General features: G+C 41.7%; 1 protein-coding gene across 3 annotated transcripts in view; it reads right to left on the reverse strand.

The window, feature by feature from the left end:
- Positions 1–17,427, reverse strand: part of LOC121540357 (histone-lysine N-methyltransferase, H3 lysine-79 specific-like) — a 43,059-nt gene extending 25,632 nt beyond the window's left edge. For all 3 annotated transcript variants that reach the window (XM_041849174.2, XM_041849173.2, XM_041849172.2), the window contains exon 1: positions 17,099–17,427. In XM_041849174.2, coding sequence (XP_041705108.1) covers positions 17,099–17,179 — 81 coding nt within the window. In that variant the 5' untranslated portion in view covers positions 17,180–17,427. The remainder of the gene's footprint in view (positions 1–17,098) is intronic.
- Between the last annotated feature and the right edge of the window lie 2,058 nt (positions 17,428–19,485).

Genomic DNA, 19,485 nt, shown 5'->3' on the forward strand with positions numbered 1-19,485 from the left:
GATGATTCATGTTGTTTTCTTTTAAATCCACAACTTGAATCCCTCCACAGCCTCAGATGATCTACATACATTTTATAACCTCTCTGGATTACAACCAAATTATGATAAATGTACTAGATTACGTATTGGGTCACTAAAAAATACAATTTTTACATTACCATGTAGTTTACCAATAAAATGGTCTGATGGTGATGTGGATATACTCGGAATACATCTCCCAAATGAAATAAATGATCTCACTACAATACATTTTTATAGAAAGTTAGCAAAAATAGATAAGATCTTGCTACCATGGAAATGTAAATACCTGTCAATTTGTGGGGGGAAAAAAATCACCCTGATTTAACTCTTTAGTATTATCCCAGTTTACCTATTTGCTTATGGTCTTTCCTACACCTAGCGAACAGTTTTTAAATTATATGAGAAAATAATATTCCATTTTATTTGGAATGGCAAGCCAGACTAAATTAAAACAGGCCTATTTATCTAATGAATATGAATTCGGAGGACAGAAATGATTAAATATGAAAGCATTAGACCTATCACTAAAAGCTTCAGTCATACAAAAGTTATACTTAAATCCGAACTGGTTCTCTAGCAAATTAGTAAGATTGTCTCAACCCATGTTCAAGAATGGCCTTTTTCCCTTTATTCAGATTACAACCTCTACCTTTCAGTTATTTGAAAAGGAAATCATCTCCCAAATATCACTATTTCTAAAACAAGCCATAGAAAGTTGGTTGCAATTTCAATTGAATCCTCCAGAAACGACAGAACAAATAATGCATCAAATATTGTGGTTAAACTCAAATATACTAATTGATTAAAAAAAACATTAAAAAAAAAGGTATAATCTTAAATGAAATCATAGGGAGGACTGGTGGAGTTGTCGCGCATGCAGCTAACAAAAACATATAGAAATGTCTGCTCTACCCAAAATTACAACCAAATAATTGCAGAATTACCACAAAAATGGAAGAGGAAAGTGGAAGGGGGAAAAAAAGTAAGGAACTTGTCTGTCGGCCCTGAATTAAAAGACCATAATTGGTTAAAGAAAATTGTGATGAATAAAAAAGTATACCAGTTTCATTTAAGGACCAAAGGATTGACAGCCGTCCCATATAGATTTCAAAATAGTTGGGAAGAGATTTTTGACGTACCAATTCCATGGCATAGTGTTTATGAACTGATACGCAAAACGACGCCAGATTCAAAACTTAGCATTTTTCAATTTAAAATTACTCAAAATTCTTGCTACCAATATAATGTTATTTATATGGGGGATACCATCTTCCCAACTCTGCAGATTTTGCTGCGAAGAGACAATCATTAGATCATTTGTTTTGGTACTGTCCATTTGTAGCTTGTTTTTGGTCACAGGTCCAGGACAGGCTGAAGGATTGCAATATTTACCTGGAGCTAACCCTGCAGATAACACTACTGGGTGATCTGAAAAGTCAGTCAATCGACCAATAATATAATAATACTTTTAGCAAGAATTAAAATAAACAATCTGTAGAAACAATGAGAATAGAAGGGTTCAGAACTTTTGTGAAACATCAGTACAGTTGAAAAATATATGGCAAACAGAAATCCAATACGGATGGTGTTAAGAGATAGATGGGAGGTGCTGAACGGAGCTGAAGGATGGGACTAATAACTACTAACAACAACAAGATGACACAGTATACTTTACATTAGTTCATAATAAGTATATCGGTTACAGGTTGAGAGCTTTTGTGAAAGAGCACAGTTAGAAAGATACGGCATATATAGAAGCAAACCGGATGGACATCATGAAAATGATGGGATAGGTTGAGGGTAGAGGAAGTTCAGGAGTAAAAACAAACAAAAAAGAATTATTGTAAAATGGACTGTCGGTAAAAAGGTATATAGTATGTATAAGCTGGAAGTAGAGGCTTAAGCGTGGTTGTTCACTAGTTTACTCCAATTAGGGGAGGGGTGGAAGGGTTGGAAAGTAAAAGGGAAATATATATTTTTTTTTAAGGATATGCATGTACAGTGAGGGAAAAAAGTATTTGATCCCTTGCTGATTTTGTACGTTGACATGATCAGTCTATAATTTTAATGGTAGGTTTATTTGAACAGTGAGAGAGAATAACAACAACAAAAATCCAGAAAAATGCATGTCAAAAATGTTATAAATTGATTTGCATTTTAATGAGGGAAATAAGTATTTGACCCCTCTGCAAAACATGACTTAGTATTTGGTGGCAAAACCGTTGTTGGCAATCACAGAGGTCAGATGTTTCTTGTAGTTGGCCACCAGGTTTGCACACATCTCAGGAGGGATTTTGTCCCACTCCTCTTTGCAGATCTTCTCCAAGTCATTAAGGTTGAGCCTGACGTTTGGCAACTCGATCCTTCAGCTCCCTCCACAGATTTTCTATGGGATTAAGGTCTGGAGACTGGCTAGGCCACTCCAGGACCTTAATGTGCTTCTTCTTGAGCAACTCCTGTTGCCTTGGCTGTGTGTTCTGGGTCACTGTCATGCTGGAATACCCATCCACGACCCATTTTCAATGCCCTGGCTGAGGGAAGGAGGTTCTCACCCAAGATTTGACGGTACATGGCCCCGTCCATCGTCCCTTTGATGCGGTGAAGTTGTCCTGTCCCCTTAGCAGAAAAACACCCCCAAAGCATAATGTTTCCAGCTCCATGTTTGACGGTGGGGATGGTGTTCTTGGGGTCATAGGCAGCATTCCTCCTCCAAACACGGCGAGTTGAGTTGATGCCAAAGAGCTCCATTTTGGTCTCATCTGACCACAACACTTTCAGCCAGTTCTCCTCTGAATCATTCAGATGTTCATTGGCAAACTTCAGACGGGCCTGTATATGTGCTTTCTTGAGCAGGGGGACCTTGCGGGCGCTGCAGGATTTCAGTCCTTCACGGCGTGGTGTGTTACCAATTGTTTTCTTGGTGACTATGGTCGCAGTTGCCTTGAGATCATTGACAAGATCCTCCCGTGTAGTTCTGGGCTGATTCCTCACCGTTCTCATGATCCTTGCAACTCCACGAGGTGAGATCTTGCATGGAGCCCCAGGGCGAGGGAGATTGGCAGTTCTTTTGTGTTTCTTCCATTTGCGAATAATCGCACCAACTGTTGTCACCTTCTCACCAAGCTGCTTGGCGATGGTCTTGTAGCCCATTCCAGCCTTGTGTAGGTCTACAATCTTGTCCCTGACATCCTTGGAGAGCTCTTTGGTCTTGGCCATGGTGGAGAGTTTGGAATCTGATTGATTGATTGCTTCTGTGGACAGGTGTCTTTTATACAGGTAACAAACTGAGATTAGGAGCACTCCCTTTAAGAGTGTGCTCCTAATCTCAGCTCGTTACCTGTATAAAAGACACCTGGGAGCCAGAAATCTTTCCGATTGATAGGTGGTCAAAGACTTATTTCCCTCATTAAAATGAAAATCAATTTATAACATTCTTGACATGCATTCTTCTGGATTTTTTTGTTGTTATTCTGTCTCTCACTGTTCAAATAAACCTACCATTAAAATTATAGACTGATCATGTCTTTGTCAGTGGGCAAACGTACAAAATCAGCAGGAGATCAAATACTTTTTTCCCTCACTGTATTTGTGTGTGTGTGTGTGTGTGTGTGTGTACACGTACACTACCGTTCAACATTTTTGGGGTCACTTAGAAATGTCCTTGTATTAGAAAGAAAATCTATTGTTTTGTCCATTAAAATAACATAAAATGATCAGAAATACAGTGTAGACATTGTTAATGTTGTAAATGGCATTTGTAGCTGGAAACGGCTGATTCTGGCAGCTTCATTAAATACTACCAGCAAAACACCAATATCAACATCAACAGTGAAGAGGCGACTCCAGGATGCTGACCTAGGCAGAGTTGCAAAGAAAAAGCCATATCTCAGACTGGCCAATAAAAATAAAAGATTAAGATGGGCAAAAGAACACAGACACTGGACTTTTTCTTTGCAACTCTGCCTAGAAGGTCAGCATCCCCGAGTCGCCTCTTGTTGATATTGGTGTTTTGGGGGTAGTATTTAATGAAGCTGCCAGTTGAGGAACCGTGAGGCATCTGTTTCTCAAACTAGACACTAATGTATTTGTCCTCTTGCTCAGTTGTGCACCGGGGCCTCCCACTCCTCTTTCTGTTCTGGTAAGAGTCAGTTTGCGCTGTTCTGTGAAGGGAGTAGTACACAGCGTTGTACGAGATCTTCAGTTGCTTGGCAATTTCTCGCATGGAATAGCCTTAATTTCTCAGAACAAGAATAGACTGACGAGTTTCAGAAGAAAGTTATTTGTTTCTGGCCATTTTGAGCCTGTAAATCGAACCCACAATTGCTGATGCTCCAGATACTTAACTAGTCTCAATAAGGCCAGTTTTATTGCTTCTTTAAATCAGCACAACAGTTTTCAGCTGTGCTAACATAATTGCAAAAGGGTTTTCTAGTGATCAATTAGTCTTTTAAAATGATAAATTTGGATTAGCAAACACAACGTGCCATTAGAACACAGGTTGCGGATATTGGGCCTCTGTATGCCCATGTAGATATTTCATAAAAATCTGCCGTTTCCAGCTACAATAGCCATTTACAACATTAACAATGTCTACACTGTATTTCTGATTAATTTGATGTTATCTTTTGAAAACAAGGACTTTTCTAAGTGACCCCAAACTTTTGAACGGTGGTAGTGTGTGTGTGTGTGTGTGTGTATATGTATATATATATACACACACACACACACACACACACACACACACACATACACAGTGCCTTGCAAAAGTATTCATCCCCCTTGGCGTTTTTCCTGTTTTGTTGCATTACAACTTGTAATTTAAATGGATTTGGATTTCATGTAATGGACATACACAAAATAGTCAAAATTGGTGAAGTGAAATGGAAAAAAATTACTTGTTTCAAAATTCGAAAAAATTTATAATGGAAAAGTGTTGCATGCATATGTATTCACTCCCTTTGCTACGAAGCCCCTAAATAAGATCTGGTGCAACCAATTACCTTCAGAAGTCACATAATTAGTTAAATAAAGACCACCTGTGTGCAATCTAAGTGTCACATGATCCGTCACATGAACTCAGTATATACAGTGGGGAGAACAAGTATTTGATAACCTGCAAAATTGGCAGTGTTTCCTACTTACAAAGCATATAGAGGTCTGTAATTTTTATCATAGGTACACATCAACTGTGAGAGACGGAATCTAAAACAAAAATCCAGAAAATCACATTGTATGATTTTAAAGTAATTACATTTGCATTTTATTGCATGACATAAGTATTTGATACATCAGAAAAGCAGAACTTAATATTTGGTACAGAAACCTTTGTTTGCAATTACAGAGATCATACGTTTCCTGTAGGTCTTGACCAGGTTTGCACACACTGCAGCAGGGATTTTGGCCCACTCCTCCATACAGACCTTCTTCAGATCCTTCAGGTTTCGGAGCTGTCGCTGGGCAATAAGGACTTTCAGCTCCCTCCAAAGAGTTTCTATTGGGTTCAGGTCTGGAGACTGGCTAGGCCACTCCAGGACCTTGAGATGCTTCTTACGGAGCCACTCCTTAGTTGCCCTGGCTGTGTGTTTCGGGTCGTTGTCATACTGGAAGACCCAGCCACGACCCATCTTCAATTCTCTTACTGAGGGAAGGAGGTTGTTGGCCAAGATCTCGCGATACATGGCCCCATCCATCCTCCCCTCAATACGGTGCAGTCGTCCTGTCCCCTTCGCAGAAAAGCATCCCCAAATAATGATGTTTCCACCTCCATGCTTCACGGTTGGGATGGTGTTCTTGGGGTTGTACTCATTCGTCTTCTTCCTCCAAACACGGCGTGTGGAGTTTAGACCAAAAAGCTCTATTTTTGTCTCATCAGACCACCTGACCTTCTCCCATTCCTCCTCTGGATCATCCAGATGGTCATTGGCAAACTTCAGACGGGCCTGGACATGCGCTGGCTTGAGCAGGGGGACCTTGCGTGCGCTGCAGGATTTTAATCCATGACGGCGTAGTGTGTTACTAATGGTTTTCTTTGAGACTGTGGTCCCAGCGCTCTTCAGGTCATTGACCAGGTCCTGCCGTGTAGTTCTGGGCTGATCCCTCACCTTCCTCATGATCATTGATGCCCCACGAGGTGAGATCTTGCATGGAGCTCCAGACCGAGGGTGATTGACCGTCATCTTGAACTTCTTCCATTTTCTAATAATTGCGCCAACAGTTGTTGCCTTCTCACCAAGCTGCTTGCCTATTGTCCTGTAGCCCATCCCAGCCTTGTGCAGGTCTACAATTTTATCCCTGATGTCCTTACACAGCTCTCTGGTCTTGGCCATTGTGGAGAGGATGGAGTCTGTTTGATTGAGTGTGTGGACAGGTGTCTTTTATACAGGTAACGAGTTCAAACAGGTGCAGTTAATACAGGTAATAAGTGGAGAACAGGAGGGCTTCTTAAAGAAAAACTAACAGGTCTGTGAGAGCCGGAATTCTTACTGGTTGGTAGGTGATCAAATACTTATGTCATGCAATAAAATGCAAATGAATTACTTAAAAATCATACAATGTGATTTTCTGGATTTTTGTTTTAGATTCCGTCTCTCACAGTTGAAGTGTACCTATGATAAAAATTACAGACCTCTACATGCTTTGTAAGTAGGAAAACCTGCAAAATCAGCAGTGTATCAAATACTTGTTCTCCCCACTGTATGTATGTATGTATGTATGTATGTATGTATGTATGTATGTATGTATGTATGTATGTATGTATGTATGTATGTATGTATGTATGTATGTATGTATGTATGTATGTACAGTGGGGAAAAAAAGTATTTAGTCAGCCACCAATTGTGCAAGTTCTCCCACTTAAAAAGATGAGAGAGGCCTGTAATTTTCATCATAGGTACACGTCAACTATGACAGACAAAATTAGAAAAAAAATCCAGAAAATCACATTGTAGGATTTTTAATGAATTTATTGGCATATGATGGTGGAAAATAAGTATTTGGTCAATAACAAAAGTTTCTCAATACTTTGTTATATACCCTTTGTTGGCAATGACACAGGTCAAACGTTTTCTGTAAGTCTTCACAAGGTTTTCACACACTGTTGCTGGTATTTTGGCCCATTCCTCCATGCAGATCTCCTCTAGAGCAGTGATGTTTTGGGGCTGTCGCTGGGCAACACAGACTTTCAACTCCCCTCCAAATATTTTCTATGGGGTTGAGATCTGGAGACTGGCTAGGCCACTCCAGGACCTTGAAATGCTTCTTACGAAGCCACTCCTTCATTGCCCGGGCGGTGTGTTTGGGATCATTGTCATGCTGAAAGACCCAGCCACGTTTCATCTTCAATGCCCTTGCTGATGGAAGGAGGGTTTCACTCAAAATCTCACGATACATGGCCCCATTCATTCTTTCCTTTACACGGATCAGTCGTCCTGGTCCCTTTGCAGAAAAACAGCCCCAAAGCATGATGTTTCCAACCCCATGCTTCACAGTAGGTATGGTGTTCTTTGGATGCAACTCAGCATTCTTTGTCCTCCAAACACGACGAGTTGAGTTTTTACCAAAAAAGTTATATTTTGGTTTCATCTGACCATATGACATTCTCCCAATCCTCTTCTGGATCATCCAAATGCACTTCAGACGGGCCTGGACATGTACTGGCTTAAGCAGGGGGACACGTCTCGCACTGCACGATTTGAGTCCCTGGCGGCGTAGTGTGTTACTGATGGTTGGCTTTGTTACTTTGGTCCCAGCTCTCAGCAGGTCATTCACTAGGTCCCCCGTGTGGTTCTGGGATTTTTGCTCACCGTTCTTGTGATCATTTTGACTCCACGGGTGAGATCTTGCATGGAGCCCCAGATCGAGGGAGATTATCAGTGGTCTTGTATGTCTTCCATTTCCTAATAATTGCTCCCACAGTTGATTTCTTCAAACCAAGCTGCTTACCTGTTGCAGATTCAGTCTTCCCAGCCTGGTGCAGGTCTACAATTTTGTTTTTGGTGTCCTTTGACAGCTCTTTGGTCTTGGCCATTGTGAAGTTTGGAGTGTGACTGTTTGAAGTTGTGGACAGGTGTCTTTTATACTGATAACAAGTTCAAACAGGTGCCATTAATACAGGTAACGAGTGGAGGACAGAGGAGCCTCTTAAAGAAGAAGTTACAGGTCTGTGAGAGCAAGAAATCTTGCTTGTTTGTAGGTGACCAAATACTTATTTTCCACCATAATTTGCAAATAAATTCATTAAAAATCCTACAATGGGATTTTCTGGATTTTTTTTTCTCAATTTGTCTGTCATAGTTGACGTGTACCTATGATGAAAATTACAGGCCTCTCTCATCTTTTTAAGTGGGAGAACTTGCACAATTGGTGGCTGACTAAATACTTTTTTGCCCCACTGTATGTATGTATGTATGTATGTATGTATGTATGTATGTATGTATGTATGTATGTATGTATATATATATATATATATATACACACACACACACACACACACACACACACATACATATATACACATACATATATACACACACACCTGTTCTGAAAGGCCCCAGAGTCTGCAACACCACTAAGCAAGGGGCACCACCAAGCAAGCGGCACCATGAAGACCAAGGAACTCTCCAAACAGGTCAGGGACAAAGTTGTGGAGAAGTACAGATCAGGGTTGGGTTATAAAAAAATATCAGAAACTTTGAACATCCCACGGAGCACCATTAAATCCATTATTTAAAAAATGGAACGAATATGGCACCACAACAAACCTGCCAAGAGAGGGCCGCCCACTTTACGTAAGTGGCCAGAAAAAAGCCATTGCTTAAAGAACATGTTTGGTGTTCGCCAAAAGGCATGTGGGAGACTCCATAAACATATGAAGAAGGTACTCTGGTCAGATGAGACTAAAATTGAGCTTTTTGGCCAACAAGGAAAACGCTATGTCTGGCGCAAACCCAACACCTCTCATCACACAGAGAACACCATGGGATGTTTTTCATCGGTAGGGACTGGGAAACTGGTCAGAATTGAAGGAATGTTATAAATAAATATAGGGAAAATCTTGAGGGAAACCTGTTTCAGTCTTCCAGAGAGGAGACTGGGACGGAGGTTTACCTTCCAGCAGGACAATGACCCTAAGCATACTGCTAAAGCAACACTTGAGTGGTTTAAAAAGGTGAAACATTTAAATGTCTTGGAATGGCCTAGTCAAAGCCCAGACCTCAATCCAATTGAGAATCTGTGGTATGACTTAAAGATTGCTGTTCACCAGCGGAACCAATCCAACTTGAAGGAGCTGGAGCAGTTTTGCCTTGAAGAATGGGCAAAAATCCCAGTGGCTAGATGTGCCAAGCTTATAGAGACATACCCCAAGAGACTTGCAGCGGTCTTATTTCTTGTTTGTTTCACAATAAAAAAATACTTTGCATCTTCAAAGTGGTAGGCAAATTGTGTAAATCAAATGATACCCCCAAAAAATCCATTTTAATTCCAGGTTGTAAGGCAACAAAATAGGAAAAATGTCAAGGGGGGTAAATACTTTCGCAAGCCACTGTGTGTGTGTGTGTATATATATATTTGCGAGAAAAAAAAACATGGGGGATTGGAAGAGATGCAGACAATTACAATGATTAAGTTGCAATATTAAAGCTGATCTACCCCCTAATTTTTTTTGGAAAAAGTTATTATTATTATTTTTTATATTTTTTATATACATGTTCAATAAATTCTAAAAACCTGTTTTCGATTTGTCATTATGGGGTATTGTGTGTAGATTGATGAGGGTTTTTATTTTATTTCATCCATTTTAGAATAAGGCTGTAACGTAACAAAATGTGGAAAAAGGTCAAGGGGTCTGAACACTTTCCAAAGTGTGTCTGTGTATATATAAATAAATATTGATCACATTGTGTATGACAATATATTTTGATACATTGAATATTAATATTGTGAACCCATGTTACATATTTCTTACCTCCTGTTTCAGGAAGTTATGTCACTGAGTACTGCCCCTATATATAGGACCTTACACCTCCATCTGGGATATGGATGCTTTTCTCCCTATACACCAAGTCACTTGGCTCTGTCATATCCTCACATGGCCTCTCCTATCATTGCTACGCTGACAATACACAACTAATCTTCTCCTTTCCCCCTTCTGATAACCAGGCGGCGAATCGCATATCTGCATGTCTGGCAGACATATCAGTATGGATGACGGATCACCACCTCAAGCTGAACCCTGGCAAGACGGAGCTGCTCTTCCTCCCGGGGAAGGACTGCCCGTTCCATGATCTCGCCATCACGGTTGACAACTCCGTTGTGTCCTCCTCCCAGAGTGCGAAGAGCCTTGGCGTGACCCTGGACAACACCCTGTCGTTCTCCGCTAACATCAAGGCGGTGACCTGATCCTGCAGGTTCATGCTCTACAACATTCGGAGAGTACGACCCTGCCTTACACAGGAAGCGGCACAGGTCCTAATCCAGGCACTTGTCATCTCCCGTCTGGATTACTGCAACTCGCTGTTGGCTGGGCTCCCTGCCTGTGCCATTAAACCCCTACAACTCATCCAGAATGCCGCAGCCCGTCTGGTGTTCAACCTTCCCAAGTTCTCTCACGTCACCCCCCTCCTCCGCACACTAACAGTTGAAGCTCGCATCCGTTACAAGACCATGGTGCTTGCCTATGGAGCAGTGAGGGGAACGGCACCTCCGTACCTTCAGGCTCTGATCAGTCCCTACACCCAAACGAGGGCATTGCGTTCATCCACCTCTGGCCTGCTGGCTCCCCTTCCTCTGCGGAAGAATAGTTCCCGCTCAGCCCAGTCAAAACTGTTCGCTGCTCTGGCACCCCAATGGTGGAACAAGCTCCCTCACGACGCCAGGACAGCGGAGTCACTCACCACCTTCCGGAGACATTTGAAACCCCACCTCTTTAAGGAATACCTGGGATAGGATAAAGTAATCCTTCTACCCCACAAAAAAAAAAAAAATAGGAAAGTGGTTATCCCACTGGCTATAGGGTGAATGCACCAATTTGTAAGTCGCTCTGGATAAGAGTGTCTGCTAAATGACGTAAATGTGCCATTGAGCAAGGCACTTAACCCTAATTGCTCCTGTAAGTCGCTCTGGATAAGAGCGTCTGCTAAATGACTAAAATGTAAATGTAAAATGTGATGAAGACCTAAGGGTCAAAACGTTGTTTAAAATAAAATCACCTGGGATTATGAGCAGCAGTGTGCAGAGTTTGCCTACAACTCCAGCACCTGCAGAATGTACCTGGATGTGCACATGTTCAGCTTTTGTACAATAATAGTGTTTAACATGATTTTTGAATGACTACCTTATCTCTGTACCCCACACATACAATTATCTGTAAGGTCCCTGAGTTGAGCAGTGAATTTCAAACAGATTCAACCACCAAGATCAGGGAGGTTTTCCAATGCCTTGCAAAGAAGGGCACCTATTGGTAGATTGGTAAAAATACAGAAAGCAGATATTGAATATCCCGTTGAGCATGGTGAAGTTATTAATTACACTTTGGATGGTGTATCAATACACCCAGTCACTCCAAAGATACAGGTGTCTTTCCTAACTCAGTTGCCGGAGAGGAAGGAAACCGCTCAGGGATTTCACCATAAGGCCAATAGTGACTTTAAAACAGTTAGAGTTTAATGGCTGTGATAGGAGAAAACTGAAGATGGATCAACAACATTGTAGTTACGCCACAATAACCTAGCTGACAGAGTGAAAAGGAAGCCTGTACAGAATAAAAAAATATTTTAAAACATGCATGGGCAAATCCAACAACAAATCATTGAGTACCACTTCATATTTTCAAGTATGGTGATGGCGGCATCATGTTACGTTTATGCTTGTCATTGGTAGGGAGTAGGGAGTGTGTCCCCCCCCCCCAGTTCAGTCTGCTTTCCACCAGACACTGGGAGATGAATTCACCTTTACGCTGGAAAATAACCTAAAACACCAAATCTACGCAGGAGTTGCTTACCAAAAAGACAGTGAATGTTGCCGAGTTCCAGTTTTGACTTCAAAATCTATGGCAAGACCTGAAAATGGTTGTCTTGCAATGACACACAACCAATTTGACAGAGCATGAAGAATTGTTTGGGGGGGGGGGGGAATGAAAGAAATTGGCTAATGTTGCACAATCCAGGTGTGAAAAGCTCTTAAGAGACTAACCCAGAAAGACTCACAGCTGTAATCGCTGCCAAATATTGACTCAGGGGTGTGAATACTTACAGAAATCTCATTTACACACTTCAATACTTCTAAAAACATGTTTTCACTTTGTCATTATGGGGTATTGTATGAAGATGGGTGAGAGAAAAAAATCGATTTAATCCATTTTGAATTCAGGCCGTAACAACAAAATCTGGAGTAAGTGAAGGGGTATGAATACTTTCTGAAGGCACTGTACATTTACATTTTAGTCATTTAGCAGACGCTCTTATCCAGAGCGACTTACAGTTAGTGAGTGCATACATTTTAATTTTTTTATACTGGAATCGAACCCACAACCCTAGCGTTGCAAATGCCATGCTCTACCAACTGAGCTACATCCCTGCCGGCCATTCCCTCCCCTACCCTGGACAACGCTGGGCCAATTGTGCGCCGCCCCATGGGTCTCCCGGTCGCGGCCGGCTACGACAGAGCCTGGATTCGAACCAGGATCTCTAGTGGCACAGCTAGCACTGCGATGCAGTGCCTTAGACCACTGCGCCACTCAGTGACTGTACATGCAGCAAAAATGAGGAGTGCTCCAATGAGCTTACTGTGCTACAATTGTGTGTAGGGTTAATGTGCTGGTTCCAGACAGACAGCAGTATACACATACAATCAGCCTGTTCAGTGTGTGTGGAGGCGGCGAGGGGGGAGTTCCTGCCGCGCGCACACACAGCAACACCAGCGCTGCTGCTAAAAATAAACGCTGGCTGAGAGAAAGAGTGCGTATGACGCGTGAGAGAGGAGCTCTAACAGCCAACCCTCCGCTCTCTCTTCCCCTCTCAGCCCCCTGTTGTGGGCACGACGACGGAACTGACTCAACCACTCACTACCTCCCTCCCTCCACCGCCCTTTCATTCTGTTTCGTTATCTCACCATGACGCACTGCCGGGGAATAGGGGCATAATACCGCTCCACTGCGTATTACTCACGACCAATGAACAAATAACTAACCAGGTGCAGCAGTGATATCATTACTACAGAGAAAAATAACTGATTCCATCAATCCGTCCGTCACAGTCTAATTCTTTAGGCAGAACTGCCTTAACATGCCTGTATGCTTGATCTTCCCTGATAACACCACAGGTCACATGTTTGCCCAATTCATTAATGAATGGCTTGTTAAAGTTTCACTTTAACACACAGGTAGAAATACTTGAGGAAGATAGGAACACCACAAGTTTGACAACACAAACTAGGCAAGGCAACGTTGATTTAAATAATGTAATGTGCGAAAGCATTCTGGCTTTAGTTAAAGCGCCAAGCAAACAATTCAACAAAGGGCTCTGTGGCACAAGAGGTGTTCTTCATATGGAAGCAGTTACAGATTTAAATCCGCAGATGGTGACTGTGTGAGAATGAGAGAAAGCGTGTTAAAGCATGTGAATGGTAGCAGCTTCAGCGTGGGGAGACAGGCAGGCAGCATATTTTACTGTTATGTTGTGCAGTGAACAACAGAACAGTGCACGTTCCTTCTGTGGGTGAGTGGAGCAATTTGGTCAGAAGTATTGGAATATGTATGATGTACAGTATCTTTGGTGGGCAGGAGCAGTGCTGAAATCAGTGCCCATGATTTCAGAATGAGATGTTCGACGAGAAGTTAGTTTTCAACAACATTTGGTTTTCAACAGCGGAGATTTGAAATAACCTTGCTGTCTGTCTCTCGGACATCTGCAACAGACATCTGCAACATTGTTTCAATATTGAAATTCGATCTCCATCTGTCCTATGGTAATAAACGTGTCAGGAGTTAGGACGAAACAGACAGGCTGGCAGCTTTCCTCAGCCAGGCGAAATCATGAATCAGCTGGCATCATTTTTATGGATATATACAAAGAAATGTAAATAGAAACACACGAAATGTAGCTAGTTTGCTGTCATTCCAGCTTCAATTTGAAGTTATTGTGTTAGTTGTGTAGTTGGCTCTCTTCTGAACAGTGGCCTGGAGAGAGAGCACATGTTCTATGCCAGGCGAAATCGCACATTAGCTCATGCATTATGGATGTATCCCCCCCCCAAAAAATAAATAAAATAGAAAACACCTTAAAGTTCCACTATGCAGAATTTGCACCGCCATTTCCTGGTTGCTAAAACTCTAATAGTTTGCCTCATTTCAGTTTGTGAGACAAAATAAGCTAGTATAGTGCAGAGAATCATTGTACCATCTAAATCGCTGTGAAATATATTTTCCACACCAAAAATATTGTTGCTTGAGCTTTTTGAAGCTGGTGTACAAAACCAAACTTCAAAGACACAAAAACAAAACTTAAGAGCGGGAAGCATAGAAATAGCGCACATAGGTTTACCACTTCTTAAACTTGCTTTCAAGTAGAATGAATGATAGTTATAGATCATCATGGCAACCGAACATTTAGAACGAACGACTGGGTCACGTCCATAGATTTAGAACAAAAATACTTAACGACTGGGTCGCATCTCTGGCAACCGAACCGATAGAATGAATGACCAGCCAGCTTAAGTAGCAACCCTAGATTTGTGTCGGGACTATATATCGTGGAAGGATGAAATAGTATGAATAAATTCAATTAAAATATGTCATTCATTATTTGAATGTTGGTAAACCGCTGTATAAAAGTGATAATGCTCTCAAAGCAGTCTCAGGCCTAACAACACCCATGCCAATATATCCTCCAAACACCAGCATCTCAGGCATTTTCACTTAAATAACGCATGCTCTATAATGCCTTTCAAGCCAATCAGAAATGAGTATTCAACAATGCCATGGTATAACACAGAATAACAGTTTGGTGAGGCAGCTCCTCCACCACCAAACTGTTACGCATTGTGTATTTATTCCTGGTGTTATTTTCTTTATTCTCTCTGCTTTGTTGGGAAGGGCCCGTAAGTAAGCATTTCACTGTTAGTCTACACCTATTTATGAAGCATGTGACATAAAATGTTATTGATTTGTTTGTGTTGCCTTTTTCTGAGAGGAGGCCAGTCATGTAACAGTCCTGCTATCAGTCTCTGGTGTAATGGAGTGAAGTCAGCCATTACCAATTGTGGAGGATTGCATCAACAGCAGCACTGCCTAGTTCCTGAACTCTGACCTTAAGGGACATTACCCAGTGTGACACAGAACACTAGAGGCACCACAGACAACACTCAGCCATTCTGAGAAATACACTTTCAGGTAGTTTTTTTCCAAGTACCGTCTCACCGCAATTTACTATAAATGAGTAATAGAGCTGAAACACAATTGAAGCCACCAGAAAAACCACAATCATTTCATCTGCTTCCATTCCCCTTTATACAATAATCTGGTAAACTTTAGCATGAAATTCAGCTAAAGCATATGTTCAAGGCATGCTGAACACATTCAACTCAAATAATAAGAAAAAAACAATGAAAAAATAACAATACATAAATTAAAAATAAGAAGAAAAAAAAAAATTTAAGAAGAAAAATATATAGATATATAAAAACAAATGAAATTCATAAATATACTCAAAAAATTAATTTAAAAATTGTAAAGTGGTTGTCCCACTGGCTATCATAAAGTGAATGAACCAATTTGTAAATCGCGCTGGATAAGAGCGTCTGCTAATTGACGTAAATGTAATGATAATGTAATCCTCTGAATTTGCGGGACTGGTTTTAGAAGTGGGATGGATAACTGGTCATACCATGTGGGAGTCACATGGGATGGTACTTCCCTGAAGCCCCATTTATTTGTTTTCTTGGACCTGGTGTTAAAGCAACTTATATAACCATAAAAGGGACTAGAGTTGTGGGAAATTGTGTAGTGTTTGTGCTATGCTAATGCAAATTATACCTTCAGATTGTACCCTATTGGCATGAGTGCAGGATTGCCTCATGAGTGCAGGATTTTAGGTGTAATCCCAGCTGCTAGCTATCCCCTAGATTCAGTCAGACTCGAGTATGCAACAATCTTTCTGTGCAATAACAGTAACAGTAGACGTCAACAAGGCAGTGACCACCAGGCTGAGAGACATTTGGAGTCCAGCTGCTGTGGTTGTAAATTTTCTGCATAATATTTAGCAAAACATATTGTCCCATATTTGATACATTGTTTAAAGTTCTGGCAAGATTTCTTGCATGCATGAGTCGAAGTATACGTATTGCAAATGACAGGGGTGTTAAAACATCGCTCTCCTATGACTCGCACTTCAAAAGACGGCTTGCTAGCTAGTTAGCATAAAAACATGGGTAGGTGCATAACAGGAAAAGTTAGCGAGCTAGCGTTCTAGCTAAATAAATGCTTAACATTACTCACGAGAATTATAATGAGTCAAAGAAAACCGTTAATGCTAGCTAGCGGAGTTGAACCAAAGATGTATAACTAACCCATTCTGTGGTTGAACCGTAACTAGTTAGCTACAGTACCTAGCTAAGTTAACTTACTGACCCAACCGAAACCAAATGGTGGAGAGCTTCTGCTAGACTTGTGAAAATGAGGAACCGAGACCTATAACTAGCTACTGTAGTTAGATAGCTAAGTGTGCAACGCTTCTCATGTGTAATGTTTGCCATCTAACGATTTGTGTGTACTTTATGCGTTAACGTTAGTTACCTAGCTACTAGTAAGGTGTTCCACTCACAGTCAGTAGCCACATTGTTGGCTATCCACTCCACTGAGAATTGGTGGATATAATGTTATCCACTTCTTTCAGCTTCTGGCTAGCTCTGTGGTGGACCGTCTGTCTGGCCTGTATGTAACTTAACCTTAGCTAACACATGAGCTAGTAGCTAGCTAACTACAGCTAGTTGGCTACATTATTACAGGGATGAATAGCTACATCTAAACCTCACTTGGTTGGCAAAGTCATAGCTGGCAACTTGGTTGGTATGATTAAATACTCACGTATACTGGTAATGGCCACGGGTAGCCAGCAGCTTCGGCTCCAACTGGCGATTTCAGCTTGAGTTCTAGCTTTTCTCCCATTATACACTTTCTCCGGTGTTTGCTAACGTTAGCTAGTTTAGCGAGCTACTACAATTATCATTTTGTCAGAAAAATAATCCTTAACACAACAGAGGAAAATTAATGTCGATGAATGGAGTGGGAAGTAGTACACGCTCCCTGTAGTCCGGTGTTCAAATATTTCCGTTTGATTTAAATCAATGTATTAAAAAATGACTTCATGCCGAGCGGCTGCTACACCTCGGCAGTACAGCCGCCATCTTGCCCGGCGTGAAAATCGGTCACTACCAAAGGGACAGAAACGTCAGGGAGGGGGGACCTGGTTTTAATGTCTTATGGGGGGGGGGGGCGGCAGTCAGAGCATAGGAAGTATAAACGGTTACCGGGTGTGTACAACTGGATTCTTACATTTCGAATGATGAGCATGACGAAAACAACCAGCCATTCTCCTCTGTATAAGACAGTTTGAATTAGAATTTCCCGGGACCAATAACGGACAACTGGCGGGAGATACCATTTTACTCGACTACTCACTGTGTGTGATGACAGTGAACAATGAAAGCAATGTTTTGGATGGAGCAGAGGGGACAGACCGAGGTCGTTTTGCTTTCCTCAATTTACGTTCAGCGGTGTAGTGGTGATGGATCTTCTGTCAAGTGTGTTCATCAAGGGACACACTTTTTTTTTCGCAATGGGGTGCCACCAATGACTATAGAATATGAATGGACAAAGCCATTGATCACGTGACAATTAATTCCTATGTGAAGACTCAATAGCGCATTGATGCCAAATTAAGTCCGTTAAGATGGGTTTTGTCTAGAAGGGATACAGCTTTTGTCAAAATTGACTTTTCGTATCAGGTTTAGGATCACTTATGCAGCAGGTTAGGATAATTAGGATAGGAAAAGGGTTAGGATTAGCTAAAATACCCACACACAAAAATCTTATTTTGCTGTCAATTTGACAAAAGCAATATTCCAGCTAGACATAACCATTAAGACCGCTTCTCATGGAGACAAAGGTTGCGTCCCCTGCTCAGACGTTGCATACATCAACCAATGGTTGCATGCCACGTCATCAACTAACAGATTGGTAAAATGTTTACACCTTTAATGGGGTGATTGTTGCCTAATCAGGTGCAGCAGCTGATACTTCAAATGCCTTTCCAGGCGTTGTAAGAGCTGGCATGCGTCAGCAATGAGTGGGCAGAGGAATGCACCCATAACATGCAACGTTTGAGCTACTCCAGGAAGTGGCTTTGCAGGCTAGTTCAGTGCTGCCCCCTTGCACTGACTAACTGAGGTATAAGGAGAACTGGAGAATGTGTCCAAGATGTCAGACCATTGTTTTCAAGGTAATCTACTCGCGTTCCCCGATTCATGGACCGGCTATATCAGGGTTGCATCCGGTTTATATGGACCAACGTCTCATGCGCACTAACAGCGACTACGTCGTCACGTCATCCAAAAACATGGCAGACATTTTATGAATATAAAATGTTAATCTTCGGCTGTGAATGATAGAACAAATAAATCGGCCTCAGCAACAATGATTTGAATAATTCAATGGATGTTTTGAGCACAAAGGTGATGACTAATGTGTCTTATTAGGAATGTTCAAATCTGACTTCTCTGTGTTAAACTGCAGTACCGAAGCAAAACTGTCGAACCCTGGGTCCGTGAACTCAAGCAGGGGAGAACAACTACCCTCTGTCATTGAAGCCAGGGAAGTTTAAGGCTAACCATGGTACTGCAACATCCGCACTGAGCTAAAGGGTAGAGCTGCTGCTTTCAAGGAGCGGGACTCTAACACTTATAAGAAATCCCAAACAGGCAAAGCGTCAATACAGGATTGAATCGTACTACACCGGCTCCGACGCTCGTCGGATGTGGCAGGGCTTGCAAACTATTACGGACTACAAAAGGAAGCACAGCCGCGAGCTGCCCAGTGACACGAGCTTACCAGACAGAGATGCTAAGCTGCTAGCCATCAAGCTAACGAAGTTGGTACCAGATGAGTTTTGCAATGGAGCCCCCTTTGTCTGGATAACTAAATGAACGGTTCCAGCGCTGTATTTATTACGCTTTGTATCGGGACAAACCGGATCACTCAGAGTTCCAATGCGGCAACTGCATTGAACGCTTTAGCAGGATTCTTGCTCTTCACAACTGGCTACGTGATTATTGCAGCTCAATGGGTGTAACTTTTGTTGACAATTTCGATATCATTTGGAAACAAAACACGTTTTATAAGGAGGAGGGGATCCACCCAAATAATTTGGGTTCCTGGATCCTTTCACAGCATTATAAGGCTGCGTTGAGACAATT

The sequence above is a fragment of the Coregonus clupeaformis genome, chromosome 26 (genome assembly GCF_020615455.1).
Source record: "Coregonus clupeaformis isolate EN_2021a chromosome 26, ASM2061545v1, whole genome shotgun sequence".
Lineage (NCBI taxonomy): Eukaryota > Metazoa > Chordata > Actinopteri > Salmoniformes > Salmonidae > Coregonus > Coregonus clupeaformis.